This window comes from Primulina eburnea, chromosome 11 (genome assembly GCF_022965805.1).
Source record: "Primulina eburnea isolate SZY01 chromosome 11, ASM2296580v1, whole genome shotgun sequence".
Taxonomy (NCBI): domain Eukaryota; kingdom Viridiplantae; phylum Streptophyta; class Magnoliopsida; order Lamiales; family Gesneriaceae; genus Primulina; species Primulina eburnea.
Window position 1 is genome coordinate 39,955,352 of NC_133111.1, and position 23,826 is coordinate 39,979,177.

Below are 23,826 nucleotides of genomic sequence, written 5' to 3' on the forward strand. Positions count from 1 at the left end.
TGAGTTGGTTTTATGTATAATAGTCTTGTGGTTTTATATTCGTGAGCGAGTTGACCCAGTCTACACATTTTTTGAAAATAATATTTTTGACATAAAAAATAATATTTTTCACTCAAATAAACATATATTACTCGATATGTTTGAAATAAAAATTAATACTTTCTAACAAAAACAACATATATTACATAATATTTATTCATAATAGAAATAACAAAAAACAATACTTTTACGGTATAAATAAATAATTTGAGCATAAAAAAAACAGTGTTCTAAATGGCGGTCGAGACGGCCGTCTAGGCGGTAGGCGGCCCTTGACCGCACCGCCTATGCTTGAGGCGGATGTTTTAGGCGGCCAAAGCTATACGGCGTTGGGGAGGCGGGTCGAGGCGGCGAGCAGGCGGGCGAGGCGGCCAAGGCGAGCAGTCAAGGCGGGCGAGGCGGCCAAGGCGGGCAGTCAAGGCGGGCGAGGCGGCCAAGGCGAGCAGGCGGGCCCTAGCACACCCCACTTTTTTTTTTAACTTTTGGTTTCACTCTCAAGTCTCAACCACTAAACCAACCACACACTATCTGCCGTCCGCCGCCCGCATATGTAGATATAGTAGATGGTGCATATGTAGATGATTTGGAAGATTAGTTATGGCATATGTAGATGTAGTAGAGGGTGCATATGTAGATGATTTGGAAGATTAGTCATGTTTACTCTAGTACTTGTTCTACTGATGGATAATAGATTGAAGCTACTTTGTTAGTATAATAGCATTAATATGATGATGAATTTTTATTAACTATTTTGTTAGTTTGCATGTATATATTTATTTGCTTTGTATGAAGTTTTTTTGTGCTTAAAAATTATTTAATTACACATCTTACATGAAAAATGATGACTATTTGTGATTATATTGTATAATTATATATGATTATCTATAAAAAAATATTTAAAAAAATTCAACCGCCTGGGCACCGCCTAGGCGGCCGAGGCGGTAGGCGGTCACCGACCGCCCCGCCACCGCCTCCCGCCATTTACAACCTTGAAAAAAATAATTTTTATGGATCGAGTCGGATATTTTTCTCACAAAACTAGTATGAAACAATCACATATGAATTTTGTGTAGGAATCTAAAATAAAAATGGTAAGAATTTGAAAAAATTTAAAATAAAAAGGGTAATAGAACAATGTTTTTTTTTTTTAACATAATGTTGGAAACTTGGAAATTTGCAATCTACCTATTATCATTAAATTTTTGTTGGAGAACAATAATGTGAAAGTTTGTTTGAATCACAATTATGTATAAAATCAATATATGCTTATCTTATGTATTAACAAGCTGGAGAAATATAATTTTTTGCAAAATATTAATCATTTGATCATATTAAGATGTTTAATTCTCATAAGTCGTAAAGATAGTGGGGATATCCTCTGAGTCAATAAATTAATGTAGACAAAAATTTATGTGAGACGGTCTCACATGTCGTATTTTTTAATACAGATATCTTATTTGGGTCATACATAAAAAAATATTATTTTTTATAGTGAATATCGATAGGATTGACTCGTAGGATTGACCCGACTCACATATAAAAATTTGTTAGATATTCTCACAAGAGACCTACTCATTAATGAAATATATGGGTTCGTGTTTTATATTTTTTTCCCCTCAAGAAAATATTGGTTTAATGATTTAACGGTTCGATTTAACTAAAAGCGACATCAGTCAGTTTCCACAAGAATGAGCTATTTATGGAAAGCGACTTTAGTCTAAAATCGTGTTTGAAAACGCGACTTATTAAGGATTTGTTTTGTTATTACCCTAAAACTGGAAATAGAAACAGAATTGATCAATGCAAAATCTCGACAGCTATTGACGCTCGTTCGCATGGATTCTGTTCATAGGAAGGCTTCAACCTCCAGTAAATTCACTTTCCCAATTTCAATTGAAGGGATGTTTCCGTAGATATGCTGAGAAAATCCGGAAACTAAGGCAGATTTCTTGGTCAAGCGATTGGAGGAGATGGCTGATGGAAGAGCGAGCAATTCGAACAGCAACAGCGGCAACAATAAACCTGAGTGGCTGGAGCAGTACGACGTGATTGGGAAAATCGGTGAGGGAACATATGGTTTGGTTTTCTTGGCGAAGATTAAGCTGAATCGATCCAAATCGATAGCCATAAAGAAATTCAAGCAGTCTAAAGACGGGGATGGCGTTTCTCCTACCGCAATTCGCGAAATTATGGTATGAAAATTGTGATTGTTGATCGCTTCTGCGTTTGATCGTGTGATTACGGTTTTTATATAGGTTCTTGATGGTGTATGTGCTTTATCCAGTGGAAGTTGGTTTGAACTAGAGAATTTTAAAGTTGGAGTATTGGTTGTGGACTTGTATTGGGTTCTTTTTTGTGTTTGTTTCCTGAGTTGAGGGGAGGAAATGGTGAATCTTTGTATCTTTTGTCTTCTTATTGTCTTATTTTCCTGGAATTAATAGAAGTTAACGCTCCGGTTGGAAGCTGGCCTTTGGTGACGTTTTTGTGCCATTATTTTTAATTTTTTTTGAAAATATTGACTTGATTGACTGGATAGGATGAGCAAAAAATGTACCATCAATTCCCTCTTACCTTATTTATTTCGTGAATACATGTGGTTTAACTTATTAGAACACTGATACATGTCATACCTGGCGACAATTGTCTGGAATAAGAAATATGATTAGGGAATAGATGTGGATTTCTTTAGTCTATTTGATACGTGTGGTTACTGCAAAGATGGAAAAGAACATTATGCCATTTCAGAAAATTAAAAGGTCATTGGCTCGTTTTCCTCCTATGTTTGTATTCTTTGCTTTTGCCCCCCATCTAACCAAGAAATTTTCATGGTGGAATTTTGTTTTGTCTAATGATTTTTAGACGATGAAGCAAACATAAAGGAGCATTGAGATAGAACCTTTATCATATTCTAGTTAAATATTGGTTGGTAGATTTGCTTTTAAATTTATATTGATTAGTCGATTAGCATCTTTATGCTAAGAACATCAATGGTTAAAAAGAGCATCATATTCACGTGTTGGACTCGGTTTCCGTCATTTTCAATTTCCAAACTGAAGATGTACTAGTATTGCAAATATCTTATTTTGGCCTTTACTCTAATTTTATTTCATTCTTTTCATTTTCATTAAATGTTGGATTTAATTATGTGGGTATTATGATGCTAGTTGCTTCGAGAGATTTCCCATGAGAATGTGGTAAAGCTTGCAAATGTGCACATCAATCATGCCGATATGTCACTTTATCTAGCATTTGATTATGCCGAGCACGATCTCTACGTGAGTAAATTTCTCACTCTTTCTCTATCTTAAGCCATACCAAAAACTAATTTACTTGTGTAATTCTGTTGGTATTCATAAATGTTTGTAGCAAAACTGTATTGACGTTTCTTGAATACTACCAGGAAATTATTCGACATCATAGGGACAAGGTCAACCAACAAATCAATTCCTACACCATCAAGTCATTGTTGTGGCAGCTTCTTAACGGTCTTAATTATCTTCACAGGTTATGCATGTTTCTTATTATATTGTGATTAATCATTATGTTTTCTGATGAATCGTATCCCAAAGTGGATCAAATTGTTTGAACTAGTTTGTAAATCCAGACAAAAGAAACTTGTTCTATTCTACGAATTCTCGAATGCACGGTGGTTAGATTCTGTGTTTCACACATTTCTAACTATGAAGTATAAGGCGATAAACTTTGGTGAAGTTTGCTTTCAATCTGTGATATGGCTGCCTTTTACAGCTCCTGTGGATGTTGTCAGTCTTGTTTGTTTTTGGTGGTGATATGGATAGCATTGTAGTGTGGTTGGGAACAAATGTTGATGGCAATGACTTTGTGCATTTGGATTTTGAAAAATGCAACTTCTAAAACTATTTTCCTTTAATTTCAAACAAAACACTGTGGAGAAGATAAATTCACATTCTTTTTACACTCTAAGTTTCTAGCTTATCGACATTTTGTGTCGATTTCTGTATATTATATTCCAAAACTTAGTCTCTGGCTTGTTTTCTTGAATTTGGCTCATTGATTTGGGACATATATGTTTTTATCTTGTTGGGCCACATGGAACAGCCAGTCTTGGTTGTTTGTGGTCTTCTATTTAATTCCCATCGAACAACAACATTGTCCTTGCTGATATCTTGGTTATATCGAAATTTTCTGTAGCAATTGGATTATCCACCGAGATCTAAAGCCGTCAAATATTTTGGTAAGATGTTGACACTCTACAACTTCCATTTTGCTTCGTATTTATTATATTTATCTGAAATCGTATTCATTGTAATGAAGTGACATGCTATTATTAAAAATTGAGAACTTTGAATCATGCCTCTCCTTCAATTTTCTGAAACTTTTGACCACCAGGTAATGGGTGAGGGAGAAGAACAGGGAGTGGTAAAAATTGCTGATTTTGGCCTTGCAAGAATTTACCAAGCTCCTTTAAAGCCACTGTCCGATAATGGGGTAACGAGTTAACTGTTCCTACCATTTTCGTACATCTTCTATTTAAAACACGGTCTCTCTCTCTCTCTCTCTCTCTCTCTCTCTCTCTCATTGTGTTGCTCTGCAACTTTGGTCTTCGCGAGTCCTAACTTATATTGATTTGGTTACTGCTGTTGGCCTAATAATTAGACACTATCAGGTGAAATTATAAATAACATGAGCCTGCCAACTGTTTGGTCGTCTTGAGTCTTCCAATCCTATGATGCAGCTGTCTTGCAGTTGATTTCTGATTACTATAGTTAGAGGAAAGAGAATTTTTCGATAGAACTGCCAAAATTTGAGTTTCTTGAGCAGTACTTGGGGTTGATTTTCATACCATGTGTTGTTTGTCAGGTTGTAGTGACCATTTGGTATCGTGCTCCTGAGCTACTCCTTGGGTCCAAACACTATACAAGTGCTGTCGGTATGATTTCTTGGGACCATGCGTCATTTCAATCATCTCATTGTACATATTATTATATGTTTTGATTTGTCCGGAAGACATGTGGGCTGTGGGTTGCATTTTTGCTGAACTTTTGATGCTAAAGCCATTATTTCAAGGGCAAGAAGTAAAAGGGACTCCTAACCCTTTTCAGGTATCGTGCTTTTCTTTCTTGAATTTTTTGTGAAAGAGAATTATTGACTCTGTGTGAATTCATCTCTAGTCCTACTTTCTTGTTGTCTTTTCTGAAGTTTCTCTCTGATGCAGCTCGATCAGCTGGACAAAATTTTTAAGGTTCTAGGTGAGAATTGCAGTAATTCCCTTATTTTAGTTGTTTGATGAACATTTGATAATGATAGTTGATTGTGGCATCAGGTCATCCCACACCAGAAAAGTGGCCCATGCTCGTGAATCTTCCACATTGGCAGTCTGATCTACAGCACATTCAAGGGCATAAATAGTAAGCAACATTCATTCTGGTCATTTTTTGTTAGTATATTGATATCAATAGTTTGTCTAGTGAATGCCGTTCTTGTATGTGGTGTTAAGATATGCTTCTTCTTGTTTAATTTTCTTCGTTTTTGACAGTGACAATACCGGACTTCACACTGTAGTTCCTGTCCTTCCCAAAACTCCGGCATATGACCTTCTGTCTAGGATGCTCGAGTATGAATTTGATGTTCACTTTATGTAATTCGTGTTTTTTTTCTTCTTTTTTTTTTAAATGAAAACTTTTTAATCACATGATGATAACTTCCAAGATGTGATGTTTTGCTTTCCATATTTTTTTTTCTGGACTGGAATTACATTTTGGGTACATTTCTCTGTGTTATTGATGCATAATGAGAAATTCTCAACGAGCTTGTGTTTATGCTAGAATATGACATGCCTTGAGTATGAATTGTTGGTATCAATCTTGAAAGATGTGGTCCACTACCATCTGATCACCATTATGTAAAAGTGACTAGTCATTGCTATTTCTGTATCTGAAATCACTAGTTAGACTATGCGTTGCCATGAATGAATACATTTACCATAATAACGAGCATATAAAAAATATGAGTTGGCTTTATCCTCTTTCTTTAATAGTGCCTCCTTTGTTTTGATTTCAACTTTTGTTCCCTGAAATTGGTAATTGATTCAGTTTTTATTTAAAAAGTTAAGTGCATTGATTGACTGAGATATTTTGTTATATTTGCAGGTATGATCCTAGAAAAAGGATAACAGCCTCGCAAGCTCTTGAGCATGAGTACGTAATTAACCTTTGTTTTAACCTCCTCCTGAATCCTTATCAGCTCTATTGTGTGTTATACTTGGATGACCGCTATTGCTCTTCTTATAATAAAAGATAATACATGTTTTGGTTTGCTGATAAGTTGCTAATAAAAGGCTTTTTTATGTTTGTATGTTTCTAAAGTTTTTAATGGGATTCCACACCCGCAAAAATATAGAAAAGAAAATATTTATTTAAAGAAATATAGAAAAAAGAAAGAACTATTCAACACCAGATGTTAAGCCTTTGACTTTCATGTCTTTATGTAGTTGGTTTGGTTTACGAAAAGTTTTTTGGATCTGAACAAAATTACAAATGTTTTTTAACATGATAGTGAACTTATATTGCATGATGCCAGAGATGTTCCCCTTAGCGTATCATGCAAACAATTGCTGCTGCTCAATTTGAGTATAATTTACTTGGTTTTTTCCATATGCATAGTTTGGAGAGTTTTGTACTTTCGCTTGCACATGTCACTCCTCCTTTGCGAGGATGAGGTCTGTCTTAAATTGTCAAATGCATGCTGATTTAAAATTTACCATTATCACGCTTTTGCTGCACACAGAAAACTTAAAGTTTATACATATTTTGCATCTCTCTAGTTACAATGTGTTTGCTTACACCTGATAAAAGATTTGGTCCAACCTTTACGCATTTCACCTCTAGACTGTCACTCCTTTCCAAATATATCTTTTGCCATGATTGTTGAACTAACTCTATTTTCTGATTACTTTAAAGGGATGAGATTGTCTTCTTCTGATAATGTTCCCCTCTTTTTCTACTGTTGTAACTATCATTTTTTTGACCTTTAATTGTGTGTGTCTTGCAACTCTTTCTTGTGATAATATTTTTCTGATCAATGCTGAATGATCATGCTCATTTCAGTCTTGAATCCTTTGGAAACTAAATTTATTTAATATAATCAATTAACTCAACATATTTTCTTTCATTTTCTCATTTCTCAAATTTGGACAACTTTAATTCTTCTATTATCCTCATAGAAGCATTCTTGATTGATGACTGGGCAGTGTTTTACTGTTTCAAAGATTTGTACATGTCGACTGTTTTTTCTATTATGAAATTTTCTGTCTGATGTTTGTACTGTTAAAGTAAAATCGCTTGCCTTTTGCTGTCGTGAGTTGAATAACTTGAATGCTGTTTCTTTTATGCGAACCTTTGCCGACAAAATATGGTCAACACTCAACACCTTGTGGTCAGTAATATGAATCTTCAACTCTAGTTCAAAATAATTTATGTAGTGCATGCTATGAATTTAGTTGTTGATCTCACCTGAGCTGTTGTGTGCATGCTAAATTGTGTAGCTGTCAAACAAATTGTGCAAGTAACCCACAAGAGGCTTCAGAAATGCATACATAAAAAATTAGTTGTTGGTCTTGTTGGTTGCCTGGATTATAAGGAGCAAAGTGTGACATTGTCGGGATTAAAATTAAAATCAACCCATCTAGTATATCACACTTTTCCTTTTCTGTGTAATGGACCAGACTTTATTCGACGGTTCTTTATGCTTTTCTGTTTTCTGGCTAGCTGAACATGCTCATCAATTTGGATCCAATGAGACTGAATGAGTAATACCCACGATGATAGTGATAAAGGTGGTTAATATCTTTAATGTCGCATTATATGATGATGTTTTGACAATTAGTGGGGCATTCTTCATCTCCTTTTTACGTGATAGCTAAAATCTTCATACAATTTTATTCTGCGTTACTTCCTGCATTATTTTTCCTTTTTTAACTTTCCGTGTTTTTCTTTCTCTCAGTAGATCAAGTTGTGTTTTTTTTTCGATGTGAAAATTGCTTCTAATCTTAGAGTGTACAACATTGTAACTGTGCGTCAATTTTCTTAAATATCACTTTCCCTACTTCTCAGGTATTTTCGCCTGGAACCTTTACCAGGACGCAAGTATGTAATTTATTTTCTTTTCTGATTTTATCATGCATATCAGCATGCTCCTGCAATAACTAAGTGATATTCATTATTGGTCTCAGTGCACTGGTATCCCCACAACCAGGAGAGAAAGTTGTGAACTACCCAAGTCGACCAGTAGACACAAGCACGGATATTGAAGGAACAATTAGTCTTCAGCCCTCTCAACCGGTATCATTTCCCAACTTTTCAATTTCTGGATTTTTAAACGGAAAAACTGCCACAATTGTAATTTTGTTGTCTTGAGATCTTTCCAATTGCTATTTGCAATTATCTGAGCTTACCAAGATAATTCAGTGATGCCCTCTTACTTTTACAAAATGTCATTCCAGAGTGATGTTGAGAATTTTAGAGCAGTATATATAGTTTGACAGGGTTATCCTGCACCCGCATCCTAAGATTGTATGTTGCAATCCTGTGGTAAGTTACCTCAGATTTCATGTTTGGCAGTCGTAATGATCATCCTCCACATTCCAGGTACAGTATCAAGTGTGTTGAATTGTACTTACGGGGAACTAATTCCAAATTTCTTTCGGAATCCAAGATGAAACGACCTGCATGGGACTGACTGAGAAACTTGATTGATATTAATGTGGAAATTAGTAACATTTATTTGATATTTCTGTAACATTCTGACAAATTGCACAAGCTAGTTTTTACTATCTCATTTTAACAGCTAATTCACTAATTTATAAATTCATATATCTTCAAATAGATTTCCTATTTATTGTTTAAACCTTTATGTATAATGTGGTACGGGTACTCTGGCCTTCATAAATCATGCGGGCTGTCGTGTGGTTATGTTTGTCAAAGTATTCTTCTTATATGTTTTGAGGGTTACTAGTTGTCCCAGACTACTATTAATTCTAGAATGACCTCCGAAGATGTGAGTTTCCTAGTTATTGTTGCTTTCCAAAAATCACACTGGGAGCTAAAATGATTGAAAAAACACCCGGGAACCTATAAATATATCCATGATTTTTTTGAATCCTGTTTAATTAAAGACACGCCTCTTTATATTAGTTTCATGTCACCATAATTCTGCCGTTAACTGCACACCATCTTCAAAGCACCCTTTCAGTAGTTCGATTGATCCTGAAGTACGTTTGGGCAGCATTTTCCTGTCTGTGTTGTGCATTTAATAAGTAAAGGCAAAAATCAATCGCATGCCTTTTTATCTGCTGAGAAAAGATTAAATCTGGATTGAGTGTAGTTAAGAAACGTAAAATTCAGCAAGAAAGTAAACTGAGGGGATTAAATGCCTGTAAGTTAAATGGAAATAAGATTGTTTGGTCTCTCTCTCTCCCCCTTTTAGTTTCCTAGCACTTCTCTCGCATGAAATACATAAGCAAGAACCATTATAAAATATTTAGAGATTCGTGTCCAGGGCTATGTAGTGTAGTGAGTGAGGTTTAACTCTTGTTAGGCTTATTTTATCCTGAAGACACGAAACAATAGATATAATTGATATGATGACAATCATCATAGTCAATCTAACATGAAAATGTAGGTGTGAAATGATTTGCTAACTAAACCACATGGATTTCCTACTATGGAAACTTGAAACAGTTATTTCTTGCGTTGGCTTGGTTTTCAAGTCAATTAGGTTCGTTGTAGCTATTGTTTCTCATTTATGATGCATTTGATCAAATATGCTGCAGTGAGGCTGGTCCTGAGTTTGTGCTTAGGATTTTTCTGGTGGTTGTACTCTTCTCCAGAAGAATCATGACTGGGCACTTCCCAAAATATGACAATATTTGCTTTTTAGTTGAGATGATCTAAATGAATTATGGTGTATTTCCTTGAACAAAAGTGTCATATTTCCTTAGAATATATTTACTGTGGGATGATGCGTCTTTGACATACAATTTGGTAGTACATTTGTAAACATGCTTTAGGGTTTTATCTTTGATAGTAATCTTTTAGATATTTTACTGATTAATGCGAGGTTGCATACAGCAGTAAATATTTCAGTCTTGATTTCCTTCATTAGTTTGATGTGATCTTGGTAAAGCTTCAAGCTCTAAACCATGCGCCTAAAATTTTCGAAGGTGGTTTGATGAGTAGATGAAAATTAGTCATGGCATTTGTTTTAGAATTACTGTATTAAGCACAATCTAACATCTAAACATCATAAAGAGAATGGGATATATGATATAGATTTTTATCTATGTTCCTCTAGCAATTGAATGTAGAATTTTTTAAGCTTGATGGTTAAGTAGGCATGCATGAGAGTGGTAACATATAAGAAGTTTAATCACTGGAAGTAAAAGTGGCCTGTCTCCTCTAGTTATTGTTACAACCTTTCACTTGACAGTTTGGTTTTGGTACTCTAGAAAAGCATGTGTGTAGTACTTGTTGGAGTTCCCATTCTTATAAGTTCCAAATGGGAAACTTTAGTTATTTTGTGCATTAATTTTGATTGAACTTCAGAATTGTATGCGTCATAAGGAAACAGTAACTCTTCATTTTTGTGTAACTCATAAAGATGCACATTTGTGTGTATGACAGCGAACCATGTAAGCATCGTTGGGATAGAACATCCTTGTGTGTGTGTGATGAACAGGTTCAACATAAAGTAGGAACATCTAATGGCGTAGAATACATAAGGATACGAACATCATGTTAAAGAACCCCATTATATAAAAGTCATTTATAGAAATCCTTAAGAAAATCTTAAGCATTGTTAATAACATTTTCTGGTGATACAATGCATGTGGCAGGCTAACAGCGTCAAGATTTGAATGACGGTTTCTGGTGTGCATCTTCCTCATTATTTCCTGTACTTTTGGTTTTGTTTAGCAGGTATCATCTGGAAATGCAGCATCTGGGGGCATGCAAGGAGGTCCTCATGTGATGCAAACTAGATCTGTGCCCAGACCAATGCCCATGGTTGGTGTGCAACGAATGCAGCCTCCTGGTATTCCAGCTTATAATCTTGCTTCTCAGGCTGGAATGGGTGGAGTGAATCCTGGTGGCATCCAAATGCAGCGGGGTGTTGCTCCCCAGGCCCATCAACAGCACCAGGTTTGTGATTTAAAATGAGGAAATTCTTGAATGTTTGTGATTGTTTCTCTCTTTCTTATTAGACACATGATTTATTCTTTTTATAATAGTTGAGAAGGAAAGACCCGGGAATGGGGATGTCTGGATACCCTCCGCAACAAAAATCAAGACGCTATTGAGGTAATGTAAATTGAATTTCTTATGTTTGGGTGTTTGGAAATTCTGTCATTAGCTTTTATCCTTCCAAAAACTCTTATTCCCTTCATAAATGCATACACAGTGTTTTTTCCGGAAAAAAAAAAATTTGTAAAGCTTACACGTGTTTTGATTTCTCATTGTCATCTATGTTTACCAGCAACTGCTGCAAAGACCGTCTTTTCGGTCTATCTTTTGTGGGGTGTAAATTTTAACTGATTCCGTGATCTGTTCAGTAATTTAAATTACAATCTTTTCTTGCAATATACTTTTTGATTACATATAATATGTATTTATGTGATTGCATCAACTTATGAGACGAGATTGATGTTGGCGATTTTCAGGTTTCCAAATCATTTTGTCTCTGGATGGTTTCCATTTTTCTGTGTTGAAACTAATAATTATATGCCAAAGAAGTGTGGGTCAAAGTATTTGTCATAATATTTTTTGGGCCGAAAAAGTAGGCATGCAGGAGCCCGTTGGCTTTGATTTTTTCATTACCGCTTTCAAATATGTAAGGTGGCCATTGTGAGAACTGAGAACAGCGGAAGTAGTTTCTCATATGAATTCCATAATAAAATTTGCAATCTGGTATTCTAATCTATAAGGCTCTTGTGGCAATTGATATTCTTTAATCTCATGGAACTCATCTGTGATGTATCCCATTACAAAAACTTTAATCCCAGTGATGATTGGTTTCGTTAGTCAGAATTATAAATTATGTACCTAAACAATGATTTCTCATTAAAAGTTTCAGGTTCTCTTTGAAGAAGCTGAAATGTAGACTATAACATCGTTGGATTTGGAATCTGTTCTTGCTCTGCTGTGGACTTTCCATTTTAATCAAGTTCAAATCTTTGCTACTTTACGATCCCCTAACTTCTTACTACATCGTTGTGATATCTCCTTTGTCTGCATAGAAACTAGGAGTATCAATGAATGTGAATTCACATGCTTCATTCTTTTTGTGTGTGCTGAAAATAAATTTTGTTCCAAATCTCTCAAAGAACTCGCTTTGGTTTCAGGGATGAAGCAGAGGATCAAGTTCGGAGAACTGGAGAATCTACTCCAGATTCTGGTTCTTACCAAGTAGGTAATTAATGGAGAAATCAAGTTATAAAAGCAAATCCAAGTAAACTCAAGAAATGTACCACAGTAGTCGATAAATTCTCAACTATATGTATATATTGAATACGTTCTTAAGTATCGACTCTAATGCAGCTTGAGGACATTATATGTAGTCTTGCATATTTATGGAGGGCAATGGTGCAACAATGCAGAAGAGAACTCAACTCAGCTGTTACTGCTACTTTATACCCGAGAAATGTACCACAGTAGTTTGAGCGTATACTTTATGAAGCTAGCTTGAAGCTTAGTTGGAACCTCAAAACTTGAAAAATAAATATATTCTTAAGCACGAAAACGGCTCGACCTACCGGGAATGGAACCGGAGTGAAATCATCTGGCTTCATTTTAGGTATAAGTGGCCTATAATCTTCATTTTTGGTTCATAAATTTTATATACAAATAAAATTACTATATATATATATATATGCATATTCTGTCTAATATATAAATTATCTGTACGATATATTGGACAGAATATGCGGCCCCCATCCATGTGGAAAAGTTGGTAACATCCAAGAAATCCGACCTCTAGCCTCGGTTTGGGTTAGTTTGATAATCTTAAATGTTGATCTAATAGTTACAGGAGTTGTATTATTTTTTCATATGATGCAATTTTGGACGTCGTAAAAGTACATTTAACTTTTTTACGATCGTTGCATAAACATTAAGACAAATGCGTTAAGATCATGTCCAATGGCTGATGATTATGAAGTGCCCACTATTATTTTATTTATTTTAATTTGATTGATTAAAAAATAATATTTCAATAGTTAGGATGATCTGGCTGTTGAAGATAAACGGTCAAGATAAATATTTTAAAAAAATTAAAATTAAGAAAAAAATTGAAAATTGAGAAAAAATGTGGATTTCGCGCACACGATCTCCAATATTTTTCCGTACATATTTTTCAATATTTCTCATGTAAAACATGAACTTTTCATTATCGAACGATGAAAATCTGTCATGTCACGTGAACAACCAATTACTCATCTCATCAAGAAGACCACCGACCCATAGATTATTGGCACGCGTAGCTACAAACATAAACAAAAAAATCAAGGTGTTGTTGGGCTCAAATATTATTAAGATTATTTTGCCAATAATCATGTCTACATCGAAAATGATTTTTGAAGGCGATTCCCAATGAAGAAAAGGGACACAAACGGTAAGTTGGGTTGTCATCACTTGAGAAGATTTTGGTTGCAATCCGACTAACTGCACATGATGTTCCATTTTGTTAACGAATACTTGAGGATGGGTGGATGTACAACGTTGTATTGTTTGAAAATATTTTGTAAGGGGGTGTATGACATTTTCATAGCATTATTTGAGGCAACCAACACATGTGAGTGTTGCTACGCTAATTGGTGAAAATGCTAGAAAGGGATTTTTCCGGATTTTTGAAAGCTTTGATTGCATACACTGGGTTTGGAATAATTGTCCAACATCATGGGCATGACAATATCAAAGTGGAAACCAAAAATAACCTTCAATCATATTACATGATGTTGCATTGAGAAAGTTATGGATTTGAAAAGCATATTTCAGCATACCAGGATGCAACAATGAAATCAACATGCTGGATATGTCTAATTTGTTCTTAAACTTTGCAAATGGTGAAGCCCCTTTAGTACAGTTTGAGGTGAACGGGAAAAAGTATAACATGTGATACTACCTCGCCGATTATACTTATCCATCTCAGGTTGTCTTTGAGAAAACCATTCCTCAGCCACCTGGTTAAAAACATATGATTTTTTCATGATATCAAGAAGGGATTAGAAAATATGTTAAGCGAGCAATTTGTGTACTCTAAACACATTGGTATATAGTGAGAGTTTCATCTATCATATGAGATTCAACTCATAGAGATTATATAATATAAACCTGTATCATTTTCCATAACATGATTGTAGAGGACAAAAGATATGATATGCTGGAAGATCGTGATTCTCATCTCGAGATGACGAATATATGCTCCCAGATGTTGTCTCTTCAAGATATCATATAATTGAGTTCGACGTCTTTCTGTAGCGACAAATCGTCATTCATTACCAAAAATTGCACCACAAGCTTCAAAAGGACTTGATCGAACATATTTAGAGTTGATAATCCTAGTTGTCACGCCCCAAAACAGAGGCATGTCGACACCGACGTTATTTACAATGACGCAAATGTAAAACAACAAGTATGCTAGTCATTTATTGCCAAAACCAGTCTATAACATAAATCAAATCATCATCTTTACTATGCGATAAAAATCAAACATAATGTGGAAGCGTAAAATATGATAATATAAATAAAAAATGAAATGAGTGGCCTTGCTTGAACCGACTTCATCACCAACCCAAAAATATTATTGTTCTTCATCTTCAGTTTGTTCCTCGAATTTCTTATATGAGATGGGACTGTAAGAGTGATTATTTTGTGAAATACTCAGTAAATGATGGTCATTCGAGACATATAATTACTGAAATTAATCTATTTTCTATGTTTAACTAACGGTATCTTCAAAGGGGTGAGACTGTAATACAATTATAATCCCACCTTACAAGGGCCATACACTTATTATAGTCACAAATCATTCTCATTTCCAGTTGAATCATGAATGCTAAATCATAAGGCGCTTAAAACATGACACGAAATGAATGATTCATGTTCGAACGATACTTTCAAAAATGGATTCAATTCATATACCAAATATAGTTTTAAAACATAAGTCAGCTTACCTGATTTTGGGTTGAGAATGTGTAAAAGAATTGGCTCGAAAATGGCTAGAACTTCTTCGTGAAACCGGGCAACATTTGAATAGAAATTCATCGAAAATGGAAGCAAAATTCATCCCTTCTTCCAGCTAGTGGTGCTTGAAAATTCTGAAGCTTTTGGAGAAGATTTTTGGTATGTTTCTTGTCTAATCTTGAGCCCCTATCTATAGTCTTCATGTATTCAGCCGAAGAGTCATCTAGTTAAGGTCATTTATCATCTCTTAATGTCATTAACTCACACTTTAATAAGTTGTTTCAGGTCCAAGTTTATTCAACTGAATATTCCTTTCTCTTGCCTTGTAAATGACTAAAAATGATGAGAGATGTTATCAATATCATCAACTTGATCTCATTATTCAACATGGTCTGAGGTATCAGAGAAAAGTCATCTGCTGATCTAGATGAAAGAAAACCAAAGAGTACGGGTTTAGAGATTTGCGGCACTGCACAATAACGTTCATTCATTAGAAATTATCTATAAAATTCTTGATTTTCTAAATTTTTTGTACGAAAATCACTTGACTCGAGTCCTTTGCACTTGAGGGTGGACATAAAAGTGATTGCATATAATAAAGTTTGAATTACAAGAAGTGGGTTCGATTTTTTTTTTTTTTTTTTATATACTTTAAGATACTTAGAAAATGGTTGGATGTTATAAAAATGGGTTTATTTTTTTAAAAAAATTTGCTCAAACAATTAATATTTTTCCCTTTTAGGTAGTATGACCACCCACACTCGAATTTAAAAATGAGAAGGAAATTAAATATAACCTCTCCCTGCTAATACTCTGCTTAATAATATTATCATCCACATGAAATGACTAAACAAAGAAAAAAGAAAGAGCAAAATATGTATAATAACCCCATGGCTCCTTCCAGGCTCCAGCTCCACTCTTTTACGACTGAACTGAACTACAAAACAGGACCAAACAACAAAGCTAGATTCTCATGTCTTTTCCGATCAGAAGCGCCCCATACATGACCGAGGGCTCTGAATCTTTCCACAAGTTCTTCGAGTCCTGGCTCGTTGAGCAGAACCAGTTCTTGGAAAAGCTTGTTTCAGCCTCCAAAGAGAACCAGCAACGGCAGGAACAGGCTGTAAGTCAACGGGAATTGGATGAAACCATATTGATTCCTTTAGTTGAAAAGGTCATCCAGCATTATGAGCATTATTACAGAGCTAAATCCAGATGGGCCAAGAACGATGTTTTGATCATGTTTAATCCTTCATGGACGAGTAGTCTTGAAGATGCTTTCCTCTGGATCGGCGGGTGGCGCCCAAGTATGGCTTTCCACTTGCTGTATTCGAAATCCGGGCTGCAGCTTGAAGCCAGGATTGTGGAGATCTTACGGGGGATAAGCACGGGTGATTTGGGTGATCTCTCGTCGGGTCAGTTGGAGAAAGTGGACGAATTGCAGAAGCTGACGATAAGGGAGGAGAAGGAATTGAGTGAAAAAATGGCCAAGAAGCAGGAGGCGGTGGCGGATAAGTCGATGGTTGAGTTGTCACATGCTGTGACGGAGATGATGAGGGAAGGGGTGGCGGCGGATGAGCGGATGGTGGAGGCAACGCTGGGGCCAAAGGAGGAGGGATTGATGCAGGTGTTGCAGAAAGCAGATGATTTGAGGCTGAACACACTGAGAAAAGTGGTTAGTTTGTTGAGTCCTATACAGGGTGTGCATTTCTTGATTGCTGCAGCTGAGTTGCACTTGAGGTTTCATGAATGGGGGAAGAAGAGGGATGCTAGGATTCACCAAGCTACCGAAGGTGATCAGACTCAGCAACATTTTGATGGATAAAACTAATATACATGCAGAAAATAGGTTATAACCGATTGGGATTTATGATTCTTGATGTAGTTTCAGGATTTCATGATCTTACTTTGCTGTCTTGGGAATGTTCTGCTGTGGTGTTTGACACTTTCTTGGTGGGTTTTTATGTTTTGCACGTCTGTTCGGTCCGCAGGTCGCTGTGTTCCAGTTTCTGGCTGCACCACTTTGATGGCTAGGAACCAGTACATACAAAAAAATAGGTTATAACCGAAGGGGATTTTGATTGTTAATCTAGTTTGAGGATTTCATGATTCTGCTTTGCTTTTCTTGGGAATGTTATGTTATGATGTTGACTCTTTCTTGGTGGATTTTACATATTCAGGCATTTTTATTCTGTCTACTGAGTGCTGTCTTCTAACTTCCTCCTGTTCTACACCTGTTGTATAGTACAAACAAGTACCCTGCCAATTATATGGAAAGTACATATTTTTCAAGATTTAGTGTGTAGTAACTTAGCTATTTGACTTTTGTCTCTATAACTGGACTTCATGCTCCAGTTTTTTATACGGGAGCTTGGTGATGATGAAGATAATGGTTGACATAATGTAGAATTAATGAAGCAAGCTCAAATGTATTAAGAAAAGTTGCAACCCCAAACAAGAGGAAAGGTGAATGGTGCAAGCTGTAGCATGGTGGTGTGTTGTTTGGTTTCCCACAATTTTTAACGATGACATCTCACTATTTAAGCGTTGGGTGTCAATCACATTGCATGCCTGCAGGAATTTTAGAATGGTTTACTCGTGAAAAGCTTCTCCAGATCCATGTAAGTGATAACATAAGTATGGTGGAAAAACACGTGACTGTACATTGGAGACTATCGTCAAATTGGGGTATTACACTTGCACCCTAGTTGATTACCTCTGGCTCTCATTGGTGTAATATGAATAAAATTGCAACAATATAAACTAATACCACTCTTGTAGTTCTACAGTTCCATTTCTTGAACAAAATTAAAGAAACATTTGAAGCATAAGATATCTAACTGCAGTAAACCATAATCTGATCCTACAAGACAGTAGTGGGTAGAGAGAAACCCATTTTATTTCACATGCAGCAAATAAAACAAAAGTTAAACAGGAAGAAAACCGAAAAAAAAAAAAGAAAAAGAAGCCTCCAAACAGAAATCAAATCCGCAACACTTCAGAACAGTGATCCCGCAGGAACCCCTGAATCAAGAAGACCAAAAAAGTCGGATAGAAGTTCCATAAAACGGGATTCTATAATGTGAAGAAAATAAAGTAATTCAGTCTCTAATTTCAAGTAGATATCGATATTTACCTCATCATAATTCATCCTTGACAGAATCTGCATTCACTGATTCAGATTCGGTAGAAACCAAATCAGCATGACCATCCCGGTTCTTTCGAATAAACTCTATGATGTCTTCCTTTGTCCTCTCGCCATCATATGGTAATAAGTTACCACTCGATGAACGGAAATAGAGAGTGGGGTATCCTTGTACATCAAAGGTTTCACTTGGGATATCATTCACAGTTGCATCCTGAAAATATATTAGGGGTTTAGCCTTTAAGAGTGATGTAACGGAACTAAATTTACTCACTTCAAATGATGATACATGGAACTTTAATAAAAGGCTTTGCCACAGAATTATATCATTATCATTACCAATTTTGCAATTACAACATCAGAATCATTCTCAAATGATATTGCAACTTCGTCTAAGATCGGAGCCAACTTTTTGCAATGTCCACACCATGGTGCATAGAACTCTAGCAGCACTGCAAAATCAGAAGCACGGTAGAGAAATTGTAAAACTGCTAAAATTTAAAAAAATCAGGAAAAAGAAAAATACACTCCATTGCCCATCAAAAACAAAACTCGGGCCAAATTCTGACGTCTCAGGGACTATATATAAATGTTAGGAAAAATGATCAGATGTGATGAAAATAAAAAGGATGTACTTCCTAACCATTCTTTCCCGAGTTCAAAACCATGTCTTGAAGGCTGTCGGTGACGACCACCTTGACAGGTTCATTATTGACTTCAGGGATAGGCTCTGACCTTATGAATGGCTTCACTAGTCCATCCTGTCACCATTTGAAATACCAAAAATCTTCAAATTTGATAAGATTTAATCGGATCCCATAATAATCACAATACATTTAGGTGATGGAAAACACCAAAAATCAATTCAATCTATGCAATATATTTGATAATTCTTAGGTAAAAAAGTGTAAAAGTACCACGTAATCTTTCACCCATGATGCAATCTGACTAGGCTCTATGTTTGCCTTGAGATATTTCTGTCCTTCAGCATTCTGTATAATTAGCAGAGGAGCCTGTTCCTCCTGGAGTCCAAAGTACTGCGATCCAAATATGGTTGTATATTGAATCAAACCAAGTTTGCTGACTCAAAAGAAAACCATGAGAAATTCATGGAGAAAAACCAACCTGGAAGGCACCTTGACCAGCATCAACATCGCCAAAGAGAAAACTAATACCCTTCCCTTTGTACAGGATCGCTACATCTTTATATTTGGTCTCAAAAGAATCTTGCTCTTTGCTGAAGTTCACAAATAGCATAGCCTGAACCATGCAAAAACAGATAAATACTGGAACAATTATAAGTGGTCAAGGTGAATGAAAATGTCAACAGTATTCTAGATAACATTTTGATTTCAAAAGTTAGTATGAACCAAGACAAATAAAAAGACAGTCCTGAATGGCACAAAACACCCGAGACAATTTAAAGATGTAGAATGACATCCAAAGGATGCAAAAATAAAAATGTGTGCATTGAAAGTTATAATAGCTTCAGTGATTTCCCGCATCAAGGGAATCACCAATGTAAAGTATTTCCAATGCAAAACATACAATAACATTTTATAATTTCACTAATAAAGGTTTTCATTTGAACCAACTCCAACTTTAATTCTTTTTCCTAAAAAAATACAAATCAGAAATGCCACCAGAATATCCCCCTTGTAAAGAAATTGTATGTGGGTATTTCCACAACCACAATACCACCACCAAATACTCCACTTGATGTGATTTATTTTTAACATAGAAAAATTAATTTAAAACACCAAGTTAAAACAGCAGCCATGATGTTTAGAATAGCTGCAATGCTCTCTGCCCATAAATTAGTAGGAGGTAGACCGTAGTAATTAAAAGCGTGCGCTTGGTTGTGCATAGGCGACATGCCCATCCAGGCTCAGCACGCTTAAAGTGTGTGCCTCTGCCTAGGCGCAAGGAATCTGAGAAATGCAGAAGCGTGCGCTTTAAAGAAGTTGACTGATATTTTGTAAGTAAATAAAAATTAACTCGAACCCAACTAATTTTGAAGTCCAATTAGCAAAGCTTGTGGCTATTTAATGATAAAAGAGCCATGTTGTCGCTCATTTATATAAGAGTTTTCTATGAGAAAGTTCAGAAGTCCTCCATGCAAACTTTTAATGTCATCTTCCCCTGTGATGATGATATAGTTGAGAAAGATGATGAAAAATTTGATGTCCTCTATGTAAATTTTTACTTTAATTTCTTTTACACTGATGATTCACCATGGTTTTGGAAGATGATATGATATAGTTGATGAGGATGAAAAGAAATTTGATGATTTAGATAATTGAAGCTTTTTTTCTTAAAAAGCTGTGAAATGATGAATTACTAATGAATTTTAGATGATTAAAGTTTTTCTTCTGTTTATGATTTACGCTACATTATCTATTAGTAGATTTTATTTATAATGTTTGTTATATTTGTGAAAAATATTTAATTTATTTAATATTATTGATTTATAGTATAAATCATTTTATATATTTTGAATTTTAAAATTTATGTCAAATGCACTTTACTTCGATAAAGCGTGTGCTTCATCTCGCGCATTCCGCCTCAGGCTCCAGGTTAGCCTAGCGCTTTAGTGCGCCTTACGCCCTAAATAACTATGGGATAGACATTGCGTGTCTTTAAGTTTTAGTACACTTATAAATACAGAAAGCTTGATTACCTTGGCATTGGAACTCCCAAAGAATTTGTTAACATATGGATGATTGCTTTGATCATTATCCCAGACAGTCACCACTGGTGTGGATGCTTCTTCGATAAATTTCTCCATGGCATCAACTTTGAAATCCTATAACATGATAGAAACGTTTGTCAGGATGAGACAACCATAAACAGGACATACAGATAAAAGAGACTCAAAATGAGTGGGCAAATAAGAAGGAAAGCATTTTCAATAAAAACCTGGAAATCAACAAACTGTTCATCAAAAGGCTTGAGTAAGCGAAGAGTTGGCTTGTCGACTGGTTCGCCCCGGGGAAGGAATTTAGCATCGAGGGTATGAGCAATATCATAGTCAGAACGTAACTTCTCGGCTAAAGTCATGAAATTCTCAAATTCCTCCCCAGAAAATTTCGGAAACACCCCAACCTTGTAGATTATTATATGTGTTAGCAACGAGAAAGATAAAAGGTAGATATTTAAACAAAGAAAAACAGGTAGCTTACAACAAAAATCTTTTTCTCATCGATAAGACTGTTAGCATCTTCTTGAGATTTAATTTCAGCTGAAGCTGGTCCAACTTGCTTCTTCAAGTAATCAACAATACCGTCAGCCTCGCGAGGACCATTATATTCCTGAATGTTTTTTCCCCCATTTCTCAAGATTTTAATGGTTGGAAAACCCTGGATCTCAAATTCAGTAGCTAGTTCTCTATTTGCTTCTTCATTTGCATCTACTTTTGCCAGAACAATTGGAGGCTCGTGGTTGCTCAGGGTAGATGCGGCTTTTTCATACTAAAGAGTTGACAGAAAATTACGGAGCTAGCTGATAATACAAGACTTGCTTGAAAGGATTTCTTTCTATAAAAAAAATAGTAATAAAGAAATCCAGAACTTGCAACAGATGGTTTACCTCGGGAGCAAGAGCCTTACAGTGGCCACACCTGTCACAATAACAAAGCATGGGAACTTAATAAATTAGAATCGATGGAACACAAACAATTTACCACTAATCTAAATGACATATTGAAGTAGGTATGTATAGCTGCTGTCAGGTGCATTATACAAGTGCGAGGCCAGTGTATGAAAGCATCGAATATATTTTTCAAAGCAGTTAGAAAAGATATTTCTTACTTTCATTAAGAACAAAAGAAAAGATGGGTCCTGAGCTCCTTACAGAAAGTACCATTCATTAAATCGATATAACATTAAAAAAAGTCTTGGCAATTTAAACAAGACGTAAATCCTTCAGCATATTCACGATCAAGAGAAAGGGATTACAATCAAGAAAATAAGAACAGCCGGCGAAAATCACAAAAGAAAGCAATTTTTATCAAATGCAAAAAAAATAAAAAAAAATACTACTTGTTCATTTGCTGGATACATTTTATGTCCATCTACGCATTAGCATCAACACTACAGACGCGACAAATTTATGGATCAAGCTCAAAAGTAAAAAGAAACATCAAAATGTTTAGTTTAACATGCAGATTGATGAAGCTGCCGTGGCAGCATGAAGATGATGAAGCTGAAGAGCAAAGACGGAGATGAAAATCTGCTTCTGTAATATTATGCAATGAATCAATTACACGTGATAAATTAAACCTTATGCACAATTCAGTCACAAAATCTACTTCTCTAACTAATCCATAACACTAACTGAATCTAATTGTTATGACAAATCATTCATCCACAAAGTATGGCCAAAGCACAGCATCTCTCACAAACTCAAAATTTTAGCTTGGGCATGCTCGAAAAGACCCAAAAATCACTCACGAATACTGAAAAACAAAACCTGACCACAATCCAATAGACTAACAAATACACAGATACGCACAATTCACGTATAGTTCTTACCAAGGAGCGTAGAATTCGACGACGATGAAGTCGTGCTTGGACACCGTCTCCGTGAAATTGGAACGGTCCAAAGTCAACACCTTTTCCCCTTCCCCTCCCGCCGCCGCGGGCGATATATTCAGAAACGCTAGAAGCACGAAAGAAACCACCAAAATACCACTCCGAGCACTAGATTCCATGCCCATTATTGCACCTTCCTCCCTCCGAGAAGTTGATTCTTCCGATTATTGCATGTGAAGAAGAAGGAGAAGGGGGAGAAGCCGTTAATATAGGGTTGATGAATCCGAGCCAGGTGGAAGGAAGGGTGACGTGTCGTGAATTGATTGGATGGAAGGACGCAGGCGCTTGAATCTTCCTAGGGTCAATGTAATAGAGGGAGTTTGGTCTACCAGGATTTGATTTCCATCTTTATTCGAAAAAACATTTAGTTTTTCACAAAAAATATAAATATAAACCTTTTTATTTTTATTTTTAAAAAACTATTACTGTTTGAATAGATAAATATTGTTTCAAAAACAAAATAAAAGACATAACTAAAATATGTGATGTTTAGAATTTTGTCTAAATAAATAGAAATACGGATGTATAACTTTTTATTGTGAATGTCCGGTAGGGTTGACTCGTCTCACAGTTAAAGATTCATGAGACCGTCTCACAAGAGACCTTCCCTTATTCCACATCTTTTTTAGGTAGCTATACAATTTATTATTATTGGTTTGTCAATATGTACATAGACTAATATATTTTATTTGGCTTTTTTAATCTTTGTATTGAATAGCTAAATTCATTATATTTTTAAAAATATCATAGTGACATAAAAACCTAAAATTTACTATATTAATGAGTTAAAATTTTTATGTACTTCTATTATCTAAAATGACATTGAAAAATGAGACAA

The 23,826-nt window shown here is 35.5% G+C and overlaps 3 protein-coding genes across 12 annotated transcripts; 2 read left to right on the forward strand and 1 right to left on the reverse strand.

Annotated features, from left to right (window-relative positions):
* The first annotated feature begins 1,798 nt into the window (after window positions 1-1,798).
* Window positions 1,799-12,790, forward strand: LOC140806002 (cyclin-dependent kinase E-1-like). 9 transcript variants are annotated; one of them, XR_012112430.1, is made up of 17 exons: window positions 1,800-2,231; window positions 3,204-3,314; window positions 3,440-3,543; window positions 4,210-4,252; window positions 4,408-4,506; window positions 4,879-4,948; window positions 5,026-5,120; window positions 5,234-5,267; window positions 5,342-5,426; window positions 5,555-5,632; window positions 6,168-6,215; window positions 8,130-8,162; window positions 8,249-8,357; window positions 10,989-11,213; window positions 11,303-11,372; window positions 12,413-12,480; window positions 12,609-12,790. XR_012112430.1 is itself a non-coding variant. In XM_073162424.1 (17 exons), the coding sequence occupies exons 1-15, from the start codon at window positions 2,010-2,012 to the stop codon at window positions 11,369-11,371; spliced, it is 1,425 nt and encodes a 474-aa protein (XP_073018525.1). In that variant the 5' UTR covers window positions 1,800-2,009; the 3' UTR covers window position 11,372; window positions 11,732-11,760; window positions 12,555-12,790. The 9 variants fall into 9 exon arrangements, 5 of the variants coding, with proteins under 5 accessions (XP_073018527.1, XP_073018525.1, XP_073018524.1 ...); XR_012112432.1 differs by having other exon boundaries at window positions 12,629-12,790; XR_012112429.1 differs by having other exon boundaries at window positions 12,413-12,476.
* Window positions 12,791-15,560: 2,770 nt separating this feature from the next.
* Window positions 15,561-18,185, forward strand: LOC140806005 (protein DOG1-like 4). Of its 2 annotated transcripts, XM_073162430.1 has the most exons (3): window positions 15,561-15,576; window positions 16,156-17,044; window positions 17,243-18,185. In XM_073162430.1, exons 2-3 carry the CDS (start codon window positions 16,225-16,227, stop codon window positions 17,314-17,316), a joined length of 894 nt encoding a protein of 297 aa, XP_073018531.1. In that variant the 5' UTR covers window positions 15,561-15,576; window positions 16,156-16,224; the 3' UTR covers window positions 17,317-18,185. The 2 variants fall into 2 exon arrangements, with proteins under 2 accessions (XP_073018531.1, XP_073018532.1); XM_073162431.1 differs by lacking the exon at window positions 15,561-15,576 and having other exon boundaries at window positions 16,097-17,100.
* On the reverse strand, window positions 17,991-23,300 carry LOC140806004 (protein disulfide-isomerase-like). Its single transcript, XM_073162429.1, has 11 exons — window positions 22,929-23,300; window positions 21,985-22,015; window positions 21,579-21,866; window positions 21,316-21,501; window positions 21,077-21,202; window positions 19,522-19,656; window positions 19,314-19,433; window positions 19,040-19,157; window positions 18,736-18,848; window positions 18,388-18,610; window positions 17,991-18,275 (listed from the first exon to the last, which is right to left on the reverse strand). Exons 1-10 carry the CDS (start codon window positions 23,111-23,113, stop codon window positions 18,392-18,394), a joined length of 1,521 nt encoding a protein of 506 aa, XP_073018530.1. The 5' UTR covers window positions 23,114-23,300; the 3' UTR covers window positions 17,991-18,275; window positions 18,388-18,391.
* Between the last annotated feature and the right edge of the window lie 526 nt (window positions 23,301-23,826).